This window comes from Sinohyriopsis cumingii, chromosome 12 (assembly GCF_028554795.1).
Source record: "Sinohyriopsis cumingii isolate HCF-2022 chromosome 12, ASM2855479v2, whole genome shotgun sequence".
Lineage (NCBI taxonomy): Eukaryota > Metazoa > Mollusca > Bivalvia > Unionida > Unionidae > Sinohyriopsis > Sinohyriopsis cumingii.
Genome location: NC_142972.1, coordinates 109,111,913 through 109,139,477, shown reverse-complemented (window position 1 = coordinate 109,139,477; position 27,565 = coordinate 109,111,913). Strand labels below are relative to the sequence as shown.

Here is a 27,565-nt window from a genome sequence, read left to right as displayed (position 1 = left end):
CTGTATTAGACCATGTATAAGGCCCCATCTATAGGACCTGTATAAGGCCATGTATAAGACCTAGAATGAGACCTGTAGCAGAGAATGCATAAGACCTTGTACAAGGTCCTGTACAAGACCCTGTATAAGACCTGCCCTGTATAAAAACCCTGTATAACACCATGTATAAGGCCCATTTTATAATACCCAGAACACAGTCTGCATTGCCAAGTGTCAATGTCTTTCAATGCACACACTGTCTTACACAACATATACATTGTTTGTATTACATGAAAAATCAAATTACAATGAAGAATTTTAGAGTTCTGAGACAATGTACAAAGTTCAAATACATGGATAAATGTTTCATTAACATATTAACCCCTTGTGATGAGTTAACGTAGCAGGAGGTTGTAGCCTTCTGCCGAGCTCTGTAGTGTCATGGTCATGCATGATATACTAAAGTGGGTGGTATTATAGAAAGGCAGACAGATGTATTTCTACAATGATACCAAATAATCTGGAATTTCTAGCTGCACTACAAAATAGAGAGGGAAAAACCTCATTTTTTGGACCCGTTTTTTTTTTCTACCCAAAATTCCATTTTTGGAATCCAATTTTGTGTCCAGAATTTAGACTTTTTGGTCTCAGATCTAAGGCAAACCAGTATGAACTGCAAACAGACAGATGAACCTTTGCAAAAAGTAGGATAAGATGGGCAAATGGAATAAACAGTGGTCTCAAAACAAAAATAATGGCTCCGTTTAGCCAAAAAACAACAACAGAACTCCAACTTTTACCCTTCTGGTCATGCGCGAGCCAAATGGCCAATGAAAAACGATGTTTCTAACACAACTAGGCAGTATGTTATTGGATGATCACCTGGAAGTTGGTGTTTTCAGATGTATTCAGAAATAGCTTTCAAAATGCGTTTTCTACTCGAATTTCAGGTGAAAATGACAAAACAAAAACCTCCAGGGGTTAATGTGTTAAAAGGAAGTCGTGGCTTGTTCCAGGTACAAAAATTATTCCAACCGTGAGAGTAGAATTTAATATACCTCAAAATATTGTTCTTCACATTAGAAGCATAATTTACCATTATGACCCTTCTCCATTAATTTTCTGAACAGGACATGCTTAATTCAATAGTTACATGAAATAAGGACTTGATGGTACTGACACAGTATAGAAAAAAGAAAGCTGGTTAATAAAAAGAACATGAAACATCAGTTTTTGCATTGGTCTTGTTTTGAGTCTTCCATCAGTCATAGGGCCAAAATCTGGCTGTAAGTGCCATTGCTGCTAGCTCAGGCCAATACAGTCAGACTTGGGCCACTATGAACGATCCCTGACCTACGACAATATTAAAACTTAAAATTGCTGTTGGGAGGAAACTATGATCATAATATGGACATCTACAAAATTAATCAGGCCAATTAATAAGTGAGAGAAGTTTGAAGGCAAGGAAATTACCCGACAAGTCATGAAAATTTAATTAGGAAAAAGATTAATTTAATCCTTGTTGATTTGATTGTGCTTTGCAATCCAGACCAAACTGGACAGCAGCAATTGATAATAGATGCAAAGATCGTAGATGCAACAGAAAAATTGTTTCATTTATTATCATCTGTGACAGGGACAATAAGTGTTTGCATAAAAAGACAAATTCGATTTTTTTTTCTTCAAGTTATGGAATAAATGCAAGTCTAAACCATTTGGTCAACAAGGTTTCCCCTTAACGGTCTGAAACCAAAACTAGCCCAAGAACTTGTTGGTCAAACAGATGTGACCTTGTCAGACACATCTGACCTGATCAAACATATGTCACAGTACATGAAGTTTCCATATATATTCTAAAGACACATGGACAATCAACATACATAGAAGGTAAAATGTTTGGTAATCAATAGAACTAATGAAAAATTTACCATGACTCATTGATTCTGCAGACCATTATCACCTGTATTCTGGTTCTCATTAACAATCCTAGACATCAAAAGAAGTGGTTCTGGTGATAATTCTAGAAATGGTATTTAGATATCAAAAGGATCCAATGACCCCCTGTTTGTTTACTCTTAATGCTTAACAGTGATTGATATCATTCTTAACTAATGAATTAAGATTTGTTTATGCCTTGAAATCTGACACTGGCCAAATTATATTTTTTGTTGTTTTTAATAATTATGAAAACAGTGAAGAAACAGAAATAATGCAATGTACCATACACACCTACTTACAAATCCAACTGCAAACAACACAGGCCCTGATCTGCCACTGAACATGTCACTGGTTTGTTCCACTGATTAAAAACATACTTAACAGATTAAGACCTGTCAATGTAATATGTGATGCCAGATCTGTGTCTGTGTGGTCTGCACTTGAATCTGACTTATCAGCAAGTATGTATGGTAGCTCCTATGAAGTCACACTGTGTTGTTTCTATTAGCAAGTATGTATGATAGCTCCAATGAAGTCACGCTGTTGTTTCTATTAGCAAGTATATATGGTAGCTCCAATGAAGTCACGCTGTTGTTTCTATTAGCAAGTATATATGGTAGCTCCAATGAAGTCATGCTGTGTTGTTTCTATTAGCAAGTATGTATGGTAGCTCCAATGAAGTCATGCTGTGTTGTTTCTATTAGCAAGTATATATGGTAGCTCCAATGAAGTCACGCTGTTGTTTCTATTAGCAAGTATATATGGTAGCTCCAATGAAGTCATGCTGTGTTGTTTCTATTAGCAAGTATATATGGTAGCTCCAATGAAGTCATCCTGTGTTGTTTCTATTAGCAAGTATATATGGTAGCTCCAATGAAGTCACACTGTGTTGTTTCTATTAGCAAGTATATATGGTAGCTCCAATGAAGTCACACTGTGTTGCTTCTATTAGCAAGTATATATGGTAGCTCCAATGAAGTCACTCTGTGTTGTTTCGACACACTACTGCCATTTCATATCTTCAAAAATAACAAATTCACTCATGATAGGCCCATTACAACTTGTACATAATTTTCAATTTAAAACACTGTCTAATGACATGTCCTCTACTTGTAGAAAAAAAAATTGTGTTGCTCCTTAACTTCATCAAGGGAATTATTACACTTCCTCACTTGAATGTACCTCATTATAACTGCCTTCATGTAACAGGTATAGAAATGAATCCCATTCAAATGAGACTTCTTTCATGCAATGTACCTCAACAAAAGGCAACCTCACCAACAGTGTTATAAGCAAGAAAATAATGTTTAACAAAGATGGTCTCCTGAAAATTCAGACCTATGTGAATAGCTATTCTGAAAATTCAAACCTATGTGAATAGCTATTCTGAAAATTCAGACCTATGTGAATAGCTATTCTGAAAAATTCTGACCTATATGAATAGCTATTCTGAAAAATTCAGACCTATATGAATAGCTATTCTGAAAATTCAGACCTATGTGAATAGCTATTCTGAAAAATTCAGACCTATATGAATAGCTATTCTGAAAAATTCAGACCTATATGAATAGCTATTCTGAAAATTCAGACCTATATGAATAGCTCTTGCACCCAAATTATTACCTGAAGCTCCCCATTTCCTAGGCTGGTATACAAATTTAAATTGGATGGAATGCAAATATGTTTCTGGAAAAGAAATTTGTTGGCCACAATACAAAAATCCAATTGAAGATGAAGTGCATTTTTCTGGGTGTTTGTAGCAAGAATTTCCAAGACAGAATATGAGTGTTTAGTTGTAAGAGATTATTCACAAGACAGAATACAAATGTTCAAATGTAACAAATATTCACATCACTGAATAAAAGTGTTTCATTGTAACAAGTATTCACAAGACTGTATAATTGTAACAACTATACTCACATCATAATAAATATGTTTCATTGTAACAAGTACTTACAAAACCAAGAATTATAACATGTATTCACAAGACAGCACATGTTTAAATGTAACAATTATTCAAATGTCATAATAAATGTGTTTAATTGAAACAAAGTATTCACAAACCAAGGAATTTTAACAATTATTCACAAGATAGAGTACACATGTTAAATGTGACAGGTATTCACAAAGTACAGGTGTTTTATTGTAAAAGGTATTCACAAGACTGAATACAAGTGTTTATTTGTATCATGTATTCACAAGATAGTACAAGTGTTAATTTTAACATGTATTCACATGACAGAATACAAGCATTTAGTTGTAACAAGTTGCCACAGGACAAAGTATTATAAATGTTGAAGTGGACCAAGTATTCACAAGACAGAGTATGAGTGTTTAACAGTAACAAGTATTCACAAGACAGTAATTGTAAGAATTATTCACAAGACAGAGTACAAGTGTTTACTTGTTACAAGTATTCACTTGTAAAATGTATTCACATGACAGTAAAAGTGTTTACTTGGAACATGTATTCACAAGACAGAGTACAAGTGTTACTTGTAACATGTATTCACAAGACAGAGTACAAGTGTTACTTGTAACATGTATTCACAAGACAGAGTACAGGTGTTACTTGTAACATGTATTCACAAGACAGAGTACAAGTGTTACTTGTAACATGTATTCACAAGACATAGTACAAGTGTTTACTTGTAAAATGTATTTGGTCAAGTATTTATGTTTTTTAACGAAATATCCAATTTTTCTAGTCTGGATCCCAAATACAGTTGTTTATGGTTGATTAAATGAAAAGCAAAGAAGTTTCCTTGTTTGTGTGTGTGTGTGTGTCTGTGTCTATGTGTGTATGTGTGTTTTGGACTTTTAACATAGCTTTAAAAAAGTTTCAGTCATATTGCTACGATGTATGCAGTGTGACAGTTTATAGTGATGTCTAGCACTGGGGTATCATGCCGCAGACATGTAGCATGATGTTCCACCCAGTCACATTATCCTGACACCAGGCCAACCAGTCCTAACACTAACCTCTTAATGCTGAGCACCAAGCAAGGCAGCTGTTAGTACCATTTTTGTAAGTCTTTGGTATGACTCAGCCAGGGATCGAACCAACGACCTCTCTAACCACTAGGCCACTGGAACAGTCATCTGATTTGCGAGGGTAACAGGCTGATTTCAACCAAGCTTGTTTCCTTATTAGTGAAATTCATTTTTAGTAGTTCAGCTAAAAAATTCAGTGTACATTTAATTTATGTATATGCATAATAATATCATATTTCAGTTATGTATATAACTAACATTTTGTCCTCTTATATGCATGTCACTCTTTACCCTGCCCACACCCCTTCCAGACAACAACATATGGGGGATATCTCAATCCTGACTAGCCTCTTTCTGTCCATTCATCCACTGGTACACACCCCTTCCAGACAACAACAAACATATGGGGGATATCTCAGTCCTGACTAGCCTCTTTCTGTCCATTCATCCACTGGTACACACCCCTTCAAGACAACAACAAACATATGGGGGATATCTCAGTCCTGACTAGCCTCTTTCTGTCCATTCATCCATTGGTACACACCCCTTCCGGACAACAACAAACATATGGGGGATATCTCAGTCCTGACTAGCCTCTTTCTGTCCATTCATCCATTGGTACACACCCCTTCAAGACAACAACAAACATATGGGGGATATCTCAGTCCTGACTAGCCTCTTTCTGTCCATTCATCCACTGGTACACACCCCTTCCAGACAACAACAAACATATGGGGGATATCTCAGTCCTGACTAGCCTCTTTCTGTCCATTCATCCACTGGTACACACCCCTTCAAGACAACAACAAACATATGGGGGATATCTCAGTCCTGACTAGCCTCTTTCTGTCCATTCATCCATTGGTACACACCCCTTCCAGACAACAACAAACATATGGGGGATATCTCAGTCCTGACTAGCCTCTTTCTGTCCATTCATCCACTGGTACACACCCCTTCCAGACAACAAACATATGGGGGATATCTCAATCCTGACTAGCCTCTTTCTGTCCATTCATCCATTGGTACACACCCCTTCCAGACAACAACAAACATATGGGGGATATCTCAGTCCTGACTAGCCTCTTTCTGTCCATTCATCCACTGGTACACACCCCTTCCAGACAACAAACATATGGGGGATATCTCAGTCCTGACTGACTGCCTCTTTCTGTCCATTCATCCACTGGTACACAAGATAAATTTCCACATAGCTCTGTGGTTACCCATGGAAAGAAACAAATCCATTCATTTGGGGGGTTGCAAGGTCAAAGGTCAAAGATAGTGGCACTAAAACTGATTTTCCTTTCAGTTGACAAGTCAGGTTATTTACACCCAATTTTATCAACCTTTACACAGCATACTACCCATGGGCAGCACCAGTTTCCAAGTGATTAAGAGTCTGTAGTAAAAGGTCAAGGTCACTGGAGTCAACATTACAATTGTTTCTGTTTTGCTCAACAAGTCATGGATCCGATTTCAATCAAACTTCAATACTAATTTACATCTGGGTAAAGGCACATCTCTGCTGATTCTCAAGTCCAGAGGTCAAGGACACAGCCACTGGAGCTAAAATGGTCATTTTGCATTCCACATAAGTTTACTTTTGCCAAGTTTCTCACAACCATTGTTTATCATATTCAAGGTCACTGGATATGAAACACCAAAAATTGTATCTGTGGTAACAGCAATCGATTAGTGCTGGATAAATCTTTCTGCTGATAATTATATTTTTGTTTCCATTACTCCTCTATGGGCCCAAATTTTTTCTGTCTTTTAACGTTTTCTTATCTGGTGTCTTATTATACTGTGGGAGAAGTGTAATAATACTGAACCTGCATGAGGTAGATCTTTCCCCATGGAAATACTGTGTTCCTGATAGCTAATTTGCCTAACAGGCATGTACTGAATTCCTCTGAGATAATGCTGACTGGATTAATTAGTCAATGTCAATACAGGGCTTAAGTTTGAGATGTGGTCAAATTGCAAGCTAAACTTAGTTGGTGCCCTAAGTGCCTAGAAAGGAAAAACACCCTAGAATATGCATTTCGAAGATGTGATTCATGTGCAGATCTAAATCATTAAGCAGCTTAGTTAATGTCTTGCAATAAAATCTATGAAACAACGACTCTACTTCCAGACATTACCATGTAATCTAAACAAAGAAAGAAAAAAAGAAAAACAGTAAAGGCTCTATTATAATGTGGAGGGGATCCTACTGAACAGTAAAGGGACCATTATGACAGAGATGGTATCCTAATGAATATTACTACGAACATGAGGCCCAAGTGGGTCTGAAGTCACTCATCTGACATCTACATAGTGCCAAAAGCACACGCAATGGAAAAAAGAGGTCTGGGTAAGTATGATGATCTAGGTTGAAATCTCTTGATTGCATATCTTATAAAAACATTGGTTTTAAAGTTTCCAAGATTTTTGTTGTTGTATCTTTATCCTTATTTGATGACTCATCAATATCATTCGAAATAGTGAAAGGTATTTATGCCGACATCATTGTTCAAAATTGGCAAAATTCTGTTGAGAAGTTATTGTAAGCAAAGTTATTCAAATGCTGCTTTTTATTTTTTCATCTTTTTTATTTTTAGTAAAAATGTCAAGATTTGATGGCAGACCATCTAAAACAGAAGGCCTTGAAGTTAGGACACTTGCTCAAAGTTAGATAAAATTCTGTTGAGCAGTTCTGTTGTCAAATGTTTCATTTTTATTTTAAATGTTAACAACAAAAGCCATGACTGATGAACTAATGGCATCATGGACATGAACTTGTGAGAATGCTTTCTCTCAAATTTAATCAAGTTCTGTTAAGTGGTTCAGGAAAAGAAGTCACTGAAAGATTAATTTAGAAAACACTGGCCATATTTGGTACCCAAAAATGTCATGAACTTGAATGTCTTTTGAGCTCTGATGCTTCTGTCAAATTCTGCTACATGTTTTTAAAATATGATTTGACAGTTTTTCTATTTTTAGATACAGCAGCCTCATCTGATGGTAAAATCTACAAAACTAAAAGCATTCCAGCCTGATGCTTTTTCTCAAATCTGGTCCAAATTCTGCAAGGCAGTTTTAGAGATGTAATTTCAATGTTTTTCTTTTCTGTTACTGTGATCATAATTGATGGAAAATGGGCATCATCTGTGCAAAACTGAAAGACCTTTTGAGCTTTTAAAGTGCTGTACTGAGTCCTCAGTATTATTATTATTATTAATATTATTATTAATGCAGTATCCTTACACCAAATTTGATAACATTTGATGAGCGGTTATAGAGAAGAAGTAATTTAGAGGTTTTTTTGTTACTGTTAGTAATGATGACAAATGTGGATGATGGATTGGCAAAAACTTTAAAAAATCTGAAAAGCCCTAATGTCCCAATGCTACCAGTAAAATTGTGTGCAAATTGGTCAAGGGACTCAGAAGTTGTAAACAGTAACTGTGGACCTTGATTTTTGCTTTTATCAATGATACTGATAACACTTTGTCCTTTTATTGCTGTATATTGACACTGATGGACAAACTTGAAACAGTGTCCAGCATACTTGTTGACTGGTTCACTGTGAAAAAAATGCAAGCCAACCCTGAAAAGTTTCAAGCGCTAGCTGTGGCTGAAAAGACATGCAGTACAAAGCCTGTACTAAACATAAGCAGTGCTGTCATCAATTGTTAACAAATAGTTAAACTGCTAGGAATTGACATTGACTGCCAACTGCAGTTCAATTCATATGTTAATTATCTTTGCAGAAAATCTTCAAGGCAACTATACATACTGGTTAGAAGAAAACAATACTCAAGAAACTGACAATCCTATCCAATTTCAACTTCTGTCCCTTAGCCTGGTGTTTCTGCCATGACAAGAACACTAATAAACTCTAAAGAATTCAAGAGAGTGCTCTGTGATACCTGCATGATGATCAGGCCAATTAAAAATTCAAAACAAATTGGGTAGGTAGATCAAAACTATATTTTTTTGTTTTTGCTTATTTTTTTTGGTTTGTTTGTTGTTTGTTCCAGACAGATTTATATGAACAATAAAAAAACAGAAAATAAGCATCATTCATATCCTGAACTTACCTCCCTGTCTTCATTCACAAATCTATTTCTCTTTCTTTCCAATTCTCTCCCCCCCCACCCCGCAACCCCTCAAACAAAAATATATATAGTTGTGTCATGTAGCATCCTTGTTACAGTTTATCTGTCCTTGTCTTATATAACATCCTTGTTACAGTGCATCTGTTGTGTCATGTAGCATCCTTATTACAGTGTATGTCCTTGTCTCATGCAGCATCCTTGTTACAGTGTATCTGTCCTTGTCTCATGTAACATCCCTGTTACAGTGTATCTGTATTCGCCTTATGTAGCATCCTTGTTACATTATATCTGTCCTTGCCCTATGTAACATCCTTGTTACAGTGTATGTCCTTGTCTCATGTAGCATCCTTGTTACAGTGTATGTCCTTGTCTCATGTATCATCCTTGTTACAGTGCATATGTCCTTGTCTCATGTAGCACCCTTGATAGTGTATACGTCCTTGTGTCACACAGCATCCTTGTTACAGTGAATGTCCTTGTCTTATGTAGCATCCTTGTTACAGTGCATCTGTTCTTGTGTTAGGTAGCATCCCTGTTAGTGTATCTGTCCTTGTCTTTTGTAGCATCCTTGTTACAGTGTATCTGTCCTTGTCTTTTGTAGCATTCCTGTTACAGTATTTATGTCCTTGCCTTTATGTAGCATCCCTGTTACAGTGTATCTGTCCTTGCTTTATGTATCATCCTTGTTACAGTGCATCTGTCATTGTGTCATCTAGCATCCCTGTTAGTGTATCTGTCCTTGTCTTTTGTAGCATCCTTGTTATAGTGTATCTGTCCTTGTCTCATGTAGCATCCTTGTTACAGTGTTATCAGTGCTTGTCTTATGTAGCATTCTTGTTACAGTTTATCTGTCCTTGTCTCATGTAGCATCCTTGTTACAGTGTATCTGTCCTTGTCTCATGTAGCATCCTTGTTACAGTGTTACCAGTGCTTGTCTTATGTAGCATTCATGTTATAGTATATCTATCCTTGATTCATTTAGCATCCTTATTATAGTGTATCTGTTGCCTGATGCAGCATCCTTGTTACAGTGTATCTGTCCTTGTCTCATGTAGCATCCTTGTTACAGTTTAGCTGTCCTTGTCTTATGTAGCATCCTTGTTACAGTGCATCTGTCCTTGTGTCATGTAGCATCCATGTTAGTGTATCTGTCCTTGTCTTTTGTAGCATCCTTGTTACAGTGTATCAGTCCTTGTCTCATGTAGCATCCTTGTTACAGTGTATCTGTCCTTGTCTCATGTAGCATCCTTGTTACAGTGTATCTGTCCTTGTCTCATGGTGCATCCTTGTTACGGTGGATCTGTCCTTGTCTCATGTAAGCTCCATACCAGTTAAGTTTTCTTTTCAAGTCAGGAATAATATGCATCTCTGCATGCTTTTAATCCTAAATTGGTGCTTTTGCCTTTTAAGTTGAATATTAATTTTGACCCTTAAATATAAGCAACCTATCCCTTATACTGCATTATCTTATTTCTTTTTTCTCCATCCTTCAGATCATCCAAACCTGTGATGTTAAAGTTACCTAGATACTAAATTCACTTTTAATTACTTCTCTGCTGGTGTAAATCTTAATACTACATGTTTTATCCAAATGTATCATTGTGTTTATTAAAGAAAGTTATTACACTTAAATCAGTGTTTATTTATTTTAAAGAAAGCTCTTACATTGGTGGATGTGTTTATTTATTTTAAAGAAAGCTATTACATTGGTGGATGTGTTTATTTATTTTAAAGAAAGTTATCACACTGGTGCATGTGTTTATTTATTTTAAAGAAAGTTATCACACTGGTGCATGTGTTTATTTTAAACAAAGCTATTACACTGGTGCATGTGTTTATTTATTTAAAGAAAGTTATCACACTGGTGCATGTGATTATTTTAAAGAAAGTTATCACACTGGATAATAGTGTTTATTACTGAAGTCCTGTATACACAGTACTGAACAATGTAATGATGCCTTCTAGAAAATAAATGCAAAATGTCACAAAAGAGACATGTCACCAGCTTAATTCATCTTTCACAAAGTGGGAGTGAGCTTTGCAGACATTCTTTTACAGACTGATGAATCTGTTATTCAGCATGGATGAATAAGAGCAAAATACAGCAGTGTTTATCTTCCATTTCTGGGTTAAGCAAAAGCTACATTTAATGCAAAATGGATCTCACAGTATCTTTTACTATTAGTCATATTGCCTGTGGCGATGTTGACAATTACTTCTATTTAAAAAAAATCTTGGGGAAACTCTCTGAGTGAATTTGTTCTTTGTGACTTTGACACAGAAGAACAAGGTTATAGTGGATAGCCAGACAAATTGCTAATGAAGTTTGACATGACAAATCCAAACCAGTCTATAATTTTGTAATGATCACATTTGCAAAAGCCAAGGAATTACATTCTCTGTCAACAGATTCCAAATATATATCCCTGTAAAAAGACAACAACTGAAATAAATTTATCAGTTAAATTACAATTAGGTAAACACATCTTCTGGACCAATTCACGAAGTACAATGAGAGCCATTCACTTTGTAATATAATTAGATCCACTCTTTTGCACTATTACTTAATTACTTTGCATGCAAAGAAGACTAATTAACTATCTAGCCTACAAAATGCAGTGTTCCCTCTTTAATACATCTTTCACAAAGTGGGAGTTGGAGTGACACCAGGCTGACCAGTCCTAACTTCTTAATGTTGAGTGCTAAGTGAGGCAGCTGTTAGTACCATTTTTGTAAGTCTTTGGTATGACTCAGCCGTGGATCAAACCCACAACCTTCCGCTTTTGAGGTAGATGCGAGCATTGGCAAGAAATAGAACTGATCAAATAAATTAGGTAACAATCACAATCAAACAACATCAAACAAAATTAACTGCAACCCATAAAATCAGACTCACTACAAGAGAAGCTTCAGTATACAGGGTGGCATTAAAATGAGGGAGCACTGTAGATATGAGCTATTTGATTGACATGCTGGCATATAATGTACATGTTAAGCTATTCAGAACTCATGCTACTCATGATGTGGAAATGGGAACCATTCTAGAAATGGGTGAACATAAAATAGAACATATGGATTTAGCTGGCCAGGATTGTTTGATAAAGAAAGATTTGAGTAAAAAGACCCAAGTTGTAACTGACAACAACAAAAAAAAAAAACAACCGAGAGAGAGAAAATGTTTTATTGATGGAATTTCTATTCTTTTATGGACCTGAGTGTGGAAGATTCATTAATGAAATTAGCACCTCTCTCTTTGGTGTAGCATTTGCAGCAAGATTCTAAACCAAGAAAATGCAAAAAATGCTACAGCAAATCTGGTTTTCTCTACACAGATGCTGTCATCAAGGACAAGTCTTTACTAATAAATACAAGTTTGATCATGAGCAGTTGAAAATTTAAAGTTATTGAATTTTCAATGCCATGGTATTTGCATATGGGAACTGAATATGTACCAGGAATCCAATGGAGTAAAACAAACCTACAGTGATTTCACCTATGCATGCAAAATTAATTTTACTATAAATGCGAAATTATGGTTCTATTTATGGATAACAAGTAAAATTAATAATTTTTCTAAACATCAGAGTGTCTTTCAGTAGGATATTAAACATGGTCTAACTATGCCCCAGGTGGAGTGTTCAGCACATTGGTTAATTGTCCATGCACTCAGATATATACAATTTATATAATTTACCATTTATAGAGTAATTAAAGTATTACATTTCAAATATGACCACTTAGGTCTCTACCCCCATGGTTAATGGTGATGACCACTTAGGTCTCTACCCCCATGGTTAATGGTGATGACCACTTAGGTCTCTACCCCCATGGTTAATGGTGACGACCACTTAGGTCTCTACCCTAATGGTTAATGGTGATGACCACTTAGGTCTCTACCCCCATGGTTAATGGTGATGACCACTTAGGTCTCTACCCCCATGGTTAATGGTGACGACCATTTAGGTCTCTACCCTAATGGTTAATGGTGACGACCACTTAGGTCTCTACCCCCCATGGTTAATGGTGATGACCACTTAGGTCTCTACCCTCATGGTTAATGGTGATGACCACTTAGGTCTCTACCCCCATGGTTAATGGTGACGACCACTTAGGTCTTTACCCCCATGGTTAATGGTGATGACCACTTAGGTCTCTACCCCCCATGGTTAATGGTGATGACCACTTAGGTCTTTACCCCCATGGTTAACGGTGACGACCACTTAGGTCTTTACCCCCATGGTTAATGGTGTTGACCACTTAGGTCTCTACCTCCATGGTTAACGGTGACGACCACTTAGGTCTTTACCCCCATGGTTAATAGTGATGACCACTTAGGTCTCTACCCCCATGGTTAATGGTGACAACCACTTAGGTCTCTACCCCAATGGTTAATGGTGACGACCACTTAGGTCTCTACCCCAATGGTTAATGGTGACGACCACTTAGGTCTTTATCCCCATGGTTAATGGTGATGACCACTTAGGTCTCTACCCCCATGGTTAATGGTGATGACCACTTAGGTCTTTACCCCCATGGTTAACGGTGACGACCACTTAGGTCTTTACCCCCATGGTTAATGGTGACGACCACTTAGGTCTCTACCCCCCATGGTTAATGGTGATGACCACTTAGGTCTCTACCCCCATGGTTAATGGTGATGACCACTTAGGTCTCTACCCCCATGGTTAATGGTGATGACCTCTACCCCCCCCCCCGGTTAATGGTGATGACCACTTAGGTCTCTACCCCCCCATGGTTAATGGAGATGACCACTAAGAATCTGTGACCCACCAATTTCATTCAGCGAATGTTTTGTAACTTCATTTTTATTTTACTGGCTTATGCCTACTTTAGTTTTAAGGTAGTTAGTTTTAAATTTGATGTGTTCTGGGGGGATTTTAGATAATTTCCGTCATTTCAATCTCCTCTTCTGCATTATTACATGACATTTTACTCATTAACTGCATAATATGACAAGGCTGTTAATATATTTCAATCTTAAACTGCTGAGAGATAAATTGAGATAGTCAAAAAGCTAACTCATGCTTATGCAGATTTGTTTTAATATTTCTTCTGATTTTCTGAAATGAAGCTAAAATACTTAACTCATTTGGCCCCCGAGGTTTTTGTCGTTTTTGCCTGAAATGTGCGCAGGAAAGACATTTGGGGGGGGGTCTATTTCTGAATACATCGTAATACAGCGGTTTTCAACAGATTTTCCATGAGAATAATGCCTAGTTGTATTAGAAACATCATTTTCCATTGGTTATTTTGCTTGCGCATGAGCAGAAGGGTAAAAGTTGGAGGTTTTTTTTTTTTTTTTTTTTTTTTTTGCTCAATGGACCCATCATTTTCGTATGGAGACCACAATTTATTCCAAATGCCCACTTTATCCTAGTTTTTGCAAAGGTTCACCTGTCTGTGTGCAGTTAAGACTGGTATGCCTTAGATCTGCAGCCAAAAGGTCTAAAATCCAGACCCAAAATCGCATTCCGATCTCAAGTGAATTTTGGGTGAAAAAAAAAACGGGTCCAAAAAATGAGTTTTTTCTCTCTGTATTTTGTAGTGCAACTAGAACTTCCAGATTATTTGATATCATTTTAGAGCTATATCTGTCTGCTTTTTTTTAATACCACCCACGTTGGTGTATCTTAAATGGCCTTGATGCTGCAGAGCTTTGAAGTAGGGTACAGCCTCATCACGCCTACAGACGGGATCGGGGCCAAATCGGTTAACTGTTGCCTGAAATGCACCTTTGTTATCCTTGATGTACATGACTTTTAACATATATGTAATTTAATTTTCACTAATGTAATATTTACCAAGCAAAACAATGTGGATTGAATACTTATGCATTTGACTACTCTTCATTGGAAGATCAAGAAAATCAAGGGCAAATACAGAATGCACAGTACTGATGAAATGGAAAAATGAGAACCAGTCTAGCAATGGATAAACATAACATAGAGTATATATGGATTTTGCTGGCCATGATTTGTTCATAATGAAAGTTAGATTTTAGTTAAACGATTCTTTTGAGAGCTTATCCTAGCTGTAATTGAAAAAAGAGGTCATGTTTTACTAATGGAACACTCATTAATGAAATCAGCACCCGACTCTTTGATGCAGTATTGAAAACACGTTTCAAACACGTGTGCATCCAGAAAATGCTGTGGCTCACTTGGTTTTCTCTACACAGAAGCTATCATCAAAAATGTGTCTAAACTGATCAATTTAAATTTAATCACAAGCACTCTGAAATTTTAAGTTATTGATTTTTAATACCATGGTGTTTAATAGGCTTACTATGCGAAATGAATAGCTACCAGGAGTCTTTCATTCAACCATCTGCATCCAAGTAAAAGGTTTTTATTCTTTTCTTACCACGGATCAAATAAATTAAAACCAAAAACTGCAAAGCTCAATACTTAGATAATAAATAAAACCATATAAAATTTGAAATTACATTTTTCAGCAATTATATCACTAGAACCTAATTTGTGGTTAAAAAGCTTTCCTTAATAAAAAAAAATAACAGGAGGACTTTAAGACATTTTGAAATTTTCCTAAGTTCCATTATTCGACATTTTCATAGGAGTTGCTGATAACTCACAATTTAGTGATATAATATATACATGCTTATATTAGTTGGGTTCAACTACAAAAGATGTTAAACCAGATCTGCCACTTCATAATGCAATGGCAGATCAGGGTCCATGTTGTTTGCTCTAACAATTACTCCTAACAAACTACACAGACCCAGATCTGCTGTTACATTATGCAATTGTATTTCTGCATGTTACCAGCTTTTAGTTCACCCTGACTTGTAAGAAAGTATATATGGCAAGTGAATTCTCTCTGCTACAACAGGACCAAGTATGGGAAAAACTGGATCAAGTAGCAGAGATTTAAAGAAAAACATGGACAGACAAGCATGAAATAGAAAAGAGGGACAAGTGAGTGCAGGGTAAAAAAAAACAAGAACAAGTGAATAAACCAGAAAACAAGACCTGCTTTACAGCTGATTTTTGCAAGTCAAATGTTTTACACATCAAGACATGTATGTATGTATGTATGTATGTATGTATGTATGTATGTATGCATGCATGCATGTAGTGTGTGTGTGTGCATCTGTGTGTGTGCATGTGTTTGTTAGCATTTAAATGCACCTAGGCACAATAATGTGCAAATCTGAACTGAGACACATAAACTGCAGTAGCTCAGTGGTAAGCATGCCTGAAGGACACATGGTAATAATGATATGGAAAAATGGGAACTAGCCTGGAAATGGATGAACATAAAGTAGAGTATATATCGGTTTGGCTGACCAGGATTGGTTAATAATGTAAGTTATGTTTTAGGAAAAACATCTTTTGAGAGCTTATCCTAGTTGTAAGTGGAAAAAAATAGAGACATTGTTTTATTGATGGAATTTCAGTCCTTTAACAGTCTTGAGTTTGGAACACTAATTACAAAAACTAGCACCTGACTTTGGTGCAGAATTGAAAGCACATGTTTCAAACACATGCAGGTCCAGAAAATGCCATGGCTCATATCCCTTCCTCAACACAGAAGCTGTCATCCAGGTTTCATCTATACTGATAAATATAGGTTTGATCATGAGCACTAAAAAATTCAAGTTATTGAATTTTTAATATCATTGTGTTTGCATAGGTTTACTATGGGAACTGAATTAGTACTGTGAGTCCAGAAAGGGTGAGAATTTAGATTGGCCCATGATTAGCCCAGGTCAGCACCATGATATATCACTGGGCAAGGCAGCTTACTCCAACTGCATTGGTTCTATATAACCAGCATGTGTTGCTGTCCTGTAAAATACCAAACCAAACTAGTAAAACCCCAGAGTGTGTTTATTCTAGAGTTAAAACTTCAAAAATATCCTAATTAACATAGTACTGACCAGTCAATTAAATCCATTATATGCTATTTTCAATTTCTGAGAGGAGAATCCAATGTTTGTTTTGTGACTCACTTTATGAAAGGTTGTATTTTATATGAAAATCAAATATTCATGAGTCAAGAACTAAAATTCAGTAAAATAATTAGAAATGTTTCAACAATTTCATTATCTAGTACAATGGGGTACATAACAATAACCATGCAGTATCCAAGGACCATGTTATTCTGATAAGCGTTATAATGAGTAACACTATAATAGTACCAATATGATGGATGCACTATAAAAGCATTATAATGGGTAACACTATAACAGTACCAATATAATGGATGCACTATAAAAACGTTGTAATGAGCAACATTATAACAGTACCAATATAATGGATGCACCATAAAGGCGTTATAATGAGCAACACTATAACAGTACCAATAGAATGGATGCACTATAAACTTTGCATGTGCCAGACTAAGCTTTATACATACAATAAAAATTCAGTATGATGCCATACAACTTGTTCACGGAATCGGCCTTCAACAAGACTGTGAAACTAGTCTCCGATTCCTCTCCATTTCTCCAGAGTACAGTGGCAAGATGATTATTTAGTCATCAATCCTTAAACAGGAGACAGGGCATCACATACTTTTCCCAACAGAAATAATGGGAAAAGTAGTTTCTGTGATCATTACTGTAATCCAAAGTAACAGTTCCCAGGATAATAACAAATTCTAGTTAACTGAATTAGCAACATTATTCCTGTTCAGCTAGTGTGAAGTGTTGAATTTATTATATTTAAGAGATGTTAAATAGACACATCAGATCTTTTTTATGGTGTCAAATATTCATCCAATGAAACTTGCATAAAACAGAACCCACAATAACATTAAAAGATATTATTTATAAACAAAATTTTGTTTAGCAAATGTGAAGAAAAAATCTGGACATATTACAACCTAATTGTATGCAAGAATGGCCCAAGCCAAATTTGTTATAAAAATAGCCATTAGAACAATGGCTAATTCCTCAAGTTGTCAGTAACTATTAAAAACGTCAAATAAAAATAATTTTGTAGTTTTCCTTCGCTGACCTTGGTTCTGATCTACTGATTGTAGTCTCAATAGGGAGCAGCCATCCCTATAATGTAATGTAGCTACAAAGTTCATACCAAATTGGGCGCCAGAACCTAAAAAGTCATTTTCAGCAATGATTATGACCCTGACCATTTACCTCTGTGGCTTGAGAATCAATAAGGAGATGGCCCTACCAAAACTGTAAATTACATATCTGCCAGACCAACATGCATTTTATATTCCCAAACACATAACACACTCATGTTAAAAAAAACCCACCATTTCCAGTGAAACTTTTTAGGAAAAATAATAGAGATAGAGAGTAAACTTTCTTGACAATGTGATATATGCTTGTAACCTTTAGACTGTCAAACACTAAACAGTCATGACAAACATATCTTCATCCTTTTTGCTCATGTAACACTATCAACACTAGGCAGTTTAACACATTAACACCTAGTGACAAGTTAACATGGCAGGAGTTAGTAGCCTACTGCCGAGCTCTGTAGCGTCATGGTCATGTTTAATACACTAAAGTGGGTGGTATTATAGAAAGGTAGACAGATGTAGCTCTACAATGATACCAAAAACTCTGGAATTTCAAGTTACACGCAAAATGCAGATAAAAAACTCAATGTTTGGAATCAATTTTTTTCTATCTAAAATTGGCCCGTGATCGGAATCCAATTTTATGTCCGGATTTTTAGACTTTTTGGTCTCAGATCTAAGGCAAACCGGTATGAACTGCAAACAAACAGACGAACCTTTGCAAAAAAATAGGATAAGATGGTCATTTGGAATAAAGAGTGGTCTCGATACAAAAATAATGGGTTCGTTAAGCACACAAAAAAATCCAACCTTTACCCTTCTTCACGCGCAAGCCAAATACCCAATAAAAAACAATGTTTCTAACACAACTAGGAAGTATGTTAGTAAAAGATCACATGGGATTTGGTGTTTTCAGATGCATTCAGAAATAGCTTTCAAAATGTGTTTCCTACTCTAATTTCAGGCAAAAAACGAGTTAATGTGTTAAACAATTATCATATTGGCCATCAAAGATAAACAGCTCTAACACATATTACCCAACCGACTGACAATAACCAGGATGATTCTGTGCTTGTTAGTCCTTTCAACTCTGCTATGAGATAGTCCATTAGGTTAACTGAACAACACAATTCATTTCAAGTAAGGTAAATCAGAGATGGGAGCTGAAGAAACACAATGTATTACACTTCACTGCACTGAATGGGAATTCTTAAGCCTGTTCATTAATAAAAGACTTTTGGCTAATTTGTGATAGGTGTCAACATTTCTTACAAGCTGGATTTTTACTCCATACATGAAATGCAAAAGACAATTCTTTTGGGGGCTGGAATGATAAAGTTAAGAGCTGCGTTGGAGATTAATTTGTTCTTTATTTCAAAATGTTGAAATGCTGCTGTGATTTAGGGAAGGATGGGCTAACTGTAAAGTGGGCAAAGCCCAGCACAAAAAAAATCATGCAGAACTTGTTCAACGAGTTTTACTTCTTGATAAACACAATAGCTATGGGCAATCCTGCAAAAGCGTTTCAACACAACTTACCAACATAAGACATAACGCAGCATACCTCTGACAACACAACCTATCAAGATTAGTTATTCTAAATTATACATGTCAACACAATCAATTAACATTCATCATTCTAGAGTAAACAACATCTGTCAGAATAACTTAACGAAAATCAAACATTATGGAGTACACATCTGTCAACACAACCTATCAACAATAGTCATTCTAGGTTATACAGCACCTGTCAACACAATCAACATTCATTATTCTAGAGTCAACAACATCCATAAACTCAAATACAGAGTGTACAACATATGTCAACACAATCTATCAACATCAGAATATACAACAACTGCTCCGGTGGCATAAGTGGTTAGAGCATCTGCCTCGGATGAGGGAGGACGTGTGTTTGAATCCTGGCCAAGTCATACTTGTTTAAATGGTACAAGCAGCTGCCTCACTTGGCACTCAGCATTAAAAGGTTAATGTTAGGACTGGTTGGCCTGGTGTCAGGATAGTCTGACTGGGTGGGACACACTACATGTCTGCAGAATGATACCCCAGTGCTAGACATCATTATAAACTGCCACAATGCAGACATTATAGCGATATGACTCAAATTATTATAGCTACTTAAAAAAAATCCAAACCAAACACTCACACACACACACTAGGGTACACTACATCTGTCAACACAACCTATCAACATTAGTTATTGTAGTGTATACAACATCTGTCAACACAACTTACCAACATATGTCATAATGAAGGAGACGATATCTGTCAAAATATCCTATCAACATTAGTCATTCTAATTTATTCAACATCTGTCAACACAGTGTATCAACACTAGTCATTCTCGATTGTACAATATCTATCAAAACATCCTCTCAACTTTAGTCATTCTAATATATACATCTGTCAGCACAGCAACACCTCTATGCATTATGGTATGTTTAGATAAAAACAGTAGTTTGTCAAAATGACCTAGTGTTTCAAATATTGTACCACAGACATCCCCTTACCCAAAGCCAGATGAAGAAATCCCATTGATTCTGAGAAACAACAAATTCATTTGTAATGCAGAGAAAAATTTGACAAGATCTTTGAGGGAAATTTAACAACACTAGTAAATATAATGCTGAACACTTATGACATCTGTATCATATGAACACTTATGACATCTGTATCATCTGAGCACTTATGACATCTGTATCATCTGAACACTTATGACATCTGTATCCCCTGAACACTTATCACAACTGTATCCTCCTGAATACATGTGATATATGGAACACCTTAACTCTTGTGACATATGTATCCCCCTGAACACTTATGACATCTGTATCACCTGAACACTTATGACATCTGTATCCTCCTGAATACATATGACATATGGAACACCTGAACTCTTGTGACATAAAATAGGCAGCTATCAGGCTGATGTGCACTGAACTCCCAGCGAACATAAAATATCCAGCCCCCATCCCCAACACTGCCTGTAAACTAGGTAGCTATCAAGCTGATGTGCATTGATCTCTCAGGGTACGCAAAATACCTAGCCCCCATCCCAACACTGCCTGTAAAATAGGCAGCTAACAGGATGATGTGCACTTATCTCCCAGGGTACACAAAATACCCATCCCCCATCCCCAACACTGCCCGTGTATGTTTCAGTAATATGCATGCTAAGCATGACAGAATGTCCATAGAGTATGAATGAAAAATTCTCCAACCTGGATGATATTATCATTTATTCAAATTGAAATTTTTTACTAATGTTATCCAGTATTCTCTTGTAAGGTCCAGATATATATATATATATATATATATATATATATATATATATATATATATATATATATATATATATATATATATATATATATAGAGAGAGAGAGAGAGAGAGAGAGAGAGTAAATGAGAGAGTGATAGAGAGAGAGACAGTAAGACAGAGAGAAATAAATGCAACCAAATCTATCAATGATCCCAAACAATATTAAGTTAAAACAAAATAAAAATCAATGTTTGAACCAATAATAAGAGCAAAAAGAACTAATGCACAAATTTACAATTGGGCTTACGGCCAGTGGATTTTCAAACCTAATGTCAGCTTACAATTAATCCAAAATTGTTCCCATTTTCTTCTAAAGACCTTCCAACCCTAACAAGACCTTTCTCTGCAAGGCAGCTGATATTTTTCCATCCAATTTTCAGTAAGGTGAAGTATCATGTACTGCTATTATTGACGTGCAACACATGCATTTAAAATTGTCAGAAGACCTTGTGATATGAGATTGATGCAGCAAGCATTAAGGTTTGTGAAGTACACTAAGACCCTAATTAGCTCCAAAACAGTTTCAAGAACTGCAATTTAAAACTCCATGGAATTCAATGACTTATTGTTAGTTCTCTCAGCCTGATATAATATTTGGGTTGGTTATTTTTTATGTTTCTAATGGCAATGAAAATCAGCTCTCCCACAATGTGGCATATTCACATCAACACAACATGATGTCCAATAAACTGATTGTTTCCTTTCCTACATTTTTCTATCCAAGAATCTAATATTCATTGATGTACTTGTTTAAACTTTTAAGAAACTTTGATGGCTTTGTATTTGTAAGACACCATTTCAAGAAAAATAATATCAACAACAGCCTGATCATGATTTTGTATTAACAATAGGGGCAGTTTTAAGCATTTGAGGGACAGTTGGGCTGTTACTGGACAAACCTGTATCCAGATCTGACTGCAACAATCATATTTTCATTATTTATTGCTTTTATTCCATACACATGAAATTTAAGGGTCATTTCAGCAAGACTTATGGTCAAATTGTACAGGAATGCAAGTCTATTTGGACCAGTAGATGTTGTGCTCAATGCCAATCATTCTCAGATGGTCATTACTATAGTTTGTGCTCAAATGATCTATACTACAGTTTGTGCTCAAATTGATCTATACTAGTTTGTGCTCAAATGATCTGTACAAGTTTGTACTCAAATGATTTCTACAAGTTTGTACTCAAATGATTTAAACTAGCTTGTGCTCAAATGATCTATACTACAGTTTGTGCTCAAATTGATCTATACTAGTTTGTGCTCAAATGATCTGTACAAGTTTGTACTCAAATGATTTCTACTAGTTTGTACTCAAATGATTTAAACTAGTTTGTGTTCAAATGATCTATATACTATAGTTAATACTCAAAGGATCTATACCAGTTTGTACTCAAATGATTTTATTAGTTTATACTCAAATGATCTATACCACAATTTGAACTCAAATGATTGATACAAAAGTCTGTACTCAAATGATTGATACTACAGTTTGTACTCAAATGACCGATGTTCCAGTTTGTACTCAAATGATCTATACTACAGTTTGTACTCAAATGATCTGTACTACAGTTTGTGCTCAGATGTTTTGCCATTTCAGTTATGTGTCCAATATATATATATATATATATATATATATATATATATATATATATATATATATATATATAGATATAGATATAGATAGATAGATTGATAGATAGATATAGAAAGAGACAGAGAGAGAGAGATATTCCTTCTTCCTAACACATAAAATTGATTTTTAGTTTCCACTATATAATCTATATACTGGTTCTTTCTTAATATTTTGCATATCACATGAAATGTGTTGTTTAATTTTAAAATTTCTACCTGTTTTCATGATTTTTATTAAGACTAATTAGAAAGTCACACAGCTTACAGCTATCAGTTCACACTTAAAATAACCAAGTCTGTCTATATTCACTAGTTATGGAGCTTACTAAAAGGTCCCTTATGTTCTTATTTTGTCTGTAAGCTGTAACATAGTTTCTGGAAATTATGTTGCAAATTAATACCATACTTTCACATAGAGGCTGAAAGTCTTTTGAAATTAACAATGAATGGATTTCTTTCACTTTTTTTCTTTGAATATTTCATTTTCTGATGTTCCCTAATTTTCCTTATGGTAGTCAAGTTTCTTAAATATTTTAAACCACTGAAATGAATTAAAACTGAAACTTAAATGAGCTAAGTAGTGTAGATTTCATAGCTGTAACAAATACAGGGAAATAACTTTACAAAGGGAGATAACATGGTTAGGGTACATGACATGGAAACTGACACATATCAGTTGCTTAATAAAAATAGTTATTATCCATGGATTACATTCAGGATCACTGTTAAATCCCAAATTCTAAGATTCTGCTGCATTTGTTATAATGGAAAAAAAATTGCTTTTTCAAATGGCCATTTCTTTTTCAATTTGGATTCATGAGACTGCATACCTGCCAACCCCCAGAGTGACTGTAAAATGAACTCAGCGAGCATTACAATCATCTCAACCTGACTGCTGTATTATGTAACAGGAAGGGAGACAAATGTTGCTGGTGGGAATCAAACTTTGTTTATCTGTCTCACAACTGGGTTCACATACCACTAGACTAAAAGGTCCAGACCAGCTATGCGTGTGATTAAAGATCCTAACATACCTAGACCGCTACAATGACACCATTTTACATTCTTGTTGAATTAGTAAAGTACTTTTGCTTTGACCTTTCTCTGATCCAACATGTTAAAAAGTTTTAAAAAATCACTCTCCTCTAACATTTTTCAGTCATTTAACATCCATGAGTCACATTTATAAAGCCAGTGACATTTAACAAATGGCTCCATTTCCTTCCAAGTACAGACTGGTCTACAAAATGATTCTTGCCCTTCATTAAATAAATCCGACAGATCAGTTTTCAAATGGAAGAAACCCACCTATGTCCTTGGAAATTTGCCACTTATAGCTGCCATAAATAGAACATAATGATAGTGTCAGGAAAGTAGATTTAGGTTTTTGATGCTATCATTACGCATCAACTTTCTTTCCTAGATTATTTTCAAATTTATACTTATGCATGTGATTAACGGAATTATACGAAATACATTTTTTTGTTGCTTTTTTGTAAAATCACTTTTTAATGTACCAGCTAATCTATATACAGGTAAGTATAAGAGACAATTCTGCAAAAAAAACAGCATTATGATCATGACAAAAGTTCAATGGTTGACAGGTATGGATATGCCAAAGTATAAAATTAAAGTTTACCAACACTTTTCAAAATCGTTTATTACCTCATGCAACATACCTATACTTTCAAGCATCTGTATAAAACTTAAACCTTCTGAAAGTAAACCATGCTTCACAAAAGTTAGAATGTGATGATTAGAAAGACCTATCACTCAAGTCTGGATTGCAGCCTATAAAAAGAATGCACCAGTTCTCAGTATGTAGCCGTCTTGTCTGACGATTGTCTCTGTCTGGCAAGGATCTTTTGCCTATCATCTATTTTGATGTCTAGAATTACTTTCTTGACATTTCTTTGTGGCTCCAAATTCTTGGCAAAAATGTGTCAGGTACTGTATACTGGCAACTGGGAAACATTCTATTTCAGCATTTCCTCTGTATCAACTTTGGGAGTGATTAAATGAAACAAAAGTTTTCATATAATGACCTGGAGACTAAGGTTGCCGTACTCGACAAATTTGTTCGCTATGTGGCTTAAAGTCAAGGTCAGTTGAGTAATCAATATGCTAATTCTTTAATAAATAATGGTAGTTCCTCGGTGACAAAGACTTACTATTATGGAATTCTCCACTATCATTATTCCAAATAGGCTCATGTCAAGTGGGAAAATGCTGCTAAATTTATTAATATGATAATACAGGTTTTATAACAACATTTCAGTATCATTCTATATCAATAAATAAATTAATTAATACTGTGATATTCATATTATCATGTTTATACTGCAATATACTGATATTTGATATCACATGCTGTATGTATGTATGTATGTATGCATGCATATATGTATGTATGTATGTATGTATGTATGTATGTATGTATGTATGTATGCATGTATTTACAGATGTATTTATTCACAGATGTATGTATTTACATATGTATGTGTGTGTGCATGCATGTGGGCATGCAGGGTTATAGAACCTCAGCGCAACACAGGCTTAAACTAATTAAAACTTAAAATCTAAAAATGCACGGTCAAGAACACAAGTATCAGTGAAGTGTTACTACATCATAAACATGCTTGATTATGCTCGACCATCATCTGGTAATTAGTGAATAGAAGCGGTTACTAATGAAGTGACCATGAATGTAGTAATGAGTACCTCAGATTTACCATGTTGATGGATGCAGAATTTGTCCATGGGAAGGGATGGGATGAGAAATCCTTGCCTGTAAGATTTACCACTGTGACAGATGCAGTATGGGTTCATGGGAAGGGATGGGATGAGAAATCATTAACTGCAGATTTACCACTGTGACAGATGCAGAATGGGTTCATCAGATGGGGTGGGATGAGAAATCCTTGCATGCTAGATTTACTACAGCAATGTATGTAGAATTGGTTAATGATAATGGGTTTGATAAAGGTCTGATGTGACTGAATCCAGCTTACCTTCAAATAATATACCAGTAGTTCATTAAGGGAGGGGTCAGCATTCAGGTTCACCAAGAAATATTTTCCTTGCTCCACTTTAATACCTGAAGTCTGCACTGATATCCCCATTCTCTCTAGGGCCTGATGGCGATCCTGTGATAAGAGAAGCACACCTTTTATAAGTAAATGTTCTATTACATTGCATTGTCTAGTATATCTAACAAATTTAGATTATGTGGAAAAAAATTATCAAGTTTAAATTTTGTGTGACTTCAAGGAAATTAAATTTCTGAAAGGTCTGTCATGTTAATAGCATAAGTTTTTCTTAGTATTTTGCCAAAAATCAAATGGCAAAAATGTTACTTCACACAACAGATAAAGTTAATCAATTTGTAAAAATTCCATACTTACTAACATGTCACGTACATTAATTCCATACCACAAACATGTCATGTACATTATTTCCATACCACTAACATTAATTCCATACCAATAACACATCATGTACATTAATTCCATACCACAAACATGTCATGTACATTATTTCCATACCACTAACATTAATTCCATACCAATAACATGTCATGTATATTAATTCCATACCACAAACATGTCATGTACATTATTTCCATACCACTAACATTAATTCCATACCAATAACATGTCATGTACATTAATTCCATACCACTAACATGTCATGTACATTAATTCCATACCACTAACATTAATTCCATACCAATAACATGTCATGTACATTAATTCCATACCACAAACATGTCATGTATATTATTTCCATACCACTAACATTAATTCCATACCAATAACACATCATGTACATTAATTTCATACCACAAACATGTCATGTACATTATTTCCATACCACTAACATTAATTCCATACCAATAACATGTCACGTACATTAATTCCATACCACTAACATATCATGTACATTAATTCCACACTAATAATATATGTCATGTACATTAATTCCATACCACTAACATTTCATGTACATTAATTCCACACTACTAATATATGTCATGTACATTAATTCTATGCCACTAATGTAATGTACAGTAATTCCATGCCACTAATGTAATGTACAGTAATAATGTTCCATTAATGTCATGTACAGTAATAATGTGCCATTAATGTCATGTACAGTAATGTCATGTACAGTACTTCCATGCCACTAATGTCATGTAAAGTAATTATGTGCCACAAATATGTAATGTATGATATTTTCATGTCACTGATATGTACAATAATTCCAAGCCATAAATATATCATGTACAGTAAGTCCATGCCAAAATTACTTTGATCCTGTACAGTAATTTACAATTAATCTTCTTGTTTTTATTCTCTGTCATTTTATTTAATATTTAAGATACAATCTAAAGAAATTATACATTTTAAGGCAATACATATACAAGTTTTGCTACATAATAGAAAAGTTATTTAATTTTTTCATACCAATATTCATTTACCACCAAAATGATTTCTCTTTTGTTCCAGCACAAATGAAAATACCTGTCAAAGT

General features: G+C 35.2%; 1 protein-coding gene across 1 annotated transcript in view; it reads right to left on the bottom strand.

Moving 5' to 3' along the window:
- LOC149787234 (kinesin-like protein KIF13A) overlaps window positions 1–27,565 on the bottom strand; it is a 398,962-nt gene that overhangs the window by 184,756 nt on the left and 186,641 nt on the right. The window contains exon 13 of the mRNA XM_089977741.1: window positions 26,044–26,178. Coding sequence (XP_089833867.1) covers window positions 26,044–26,178 — 135 coding nt within the window. The remainder of the gene's footprint in view (window positions 1–26,043; window positions 26,179–27,565) is intronic.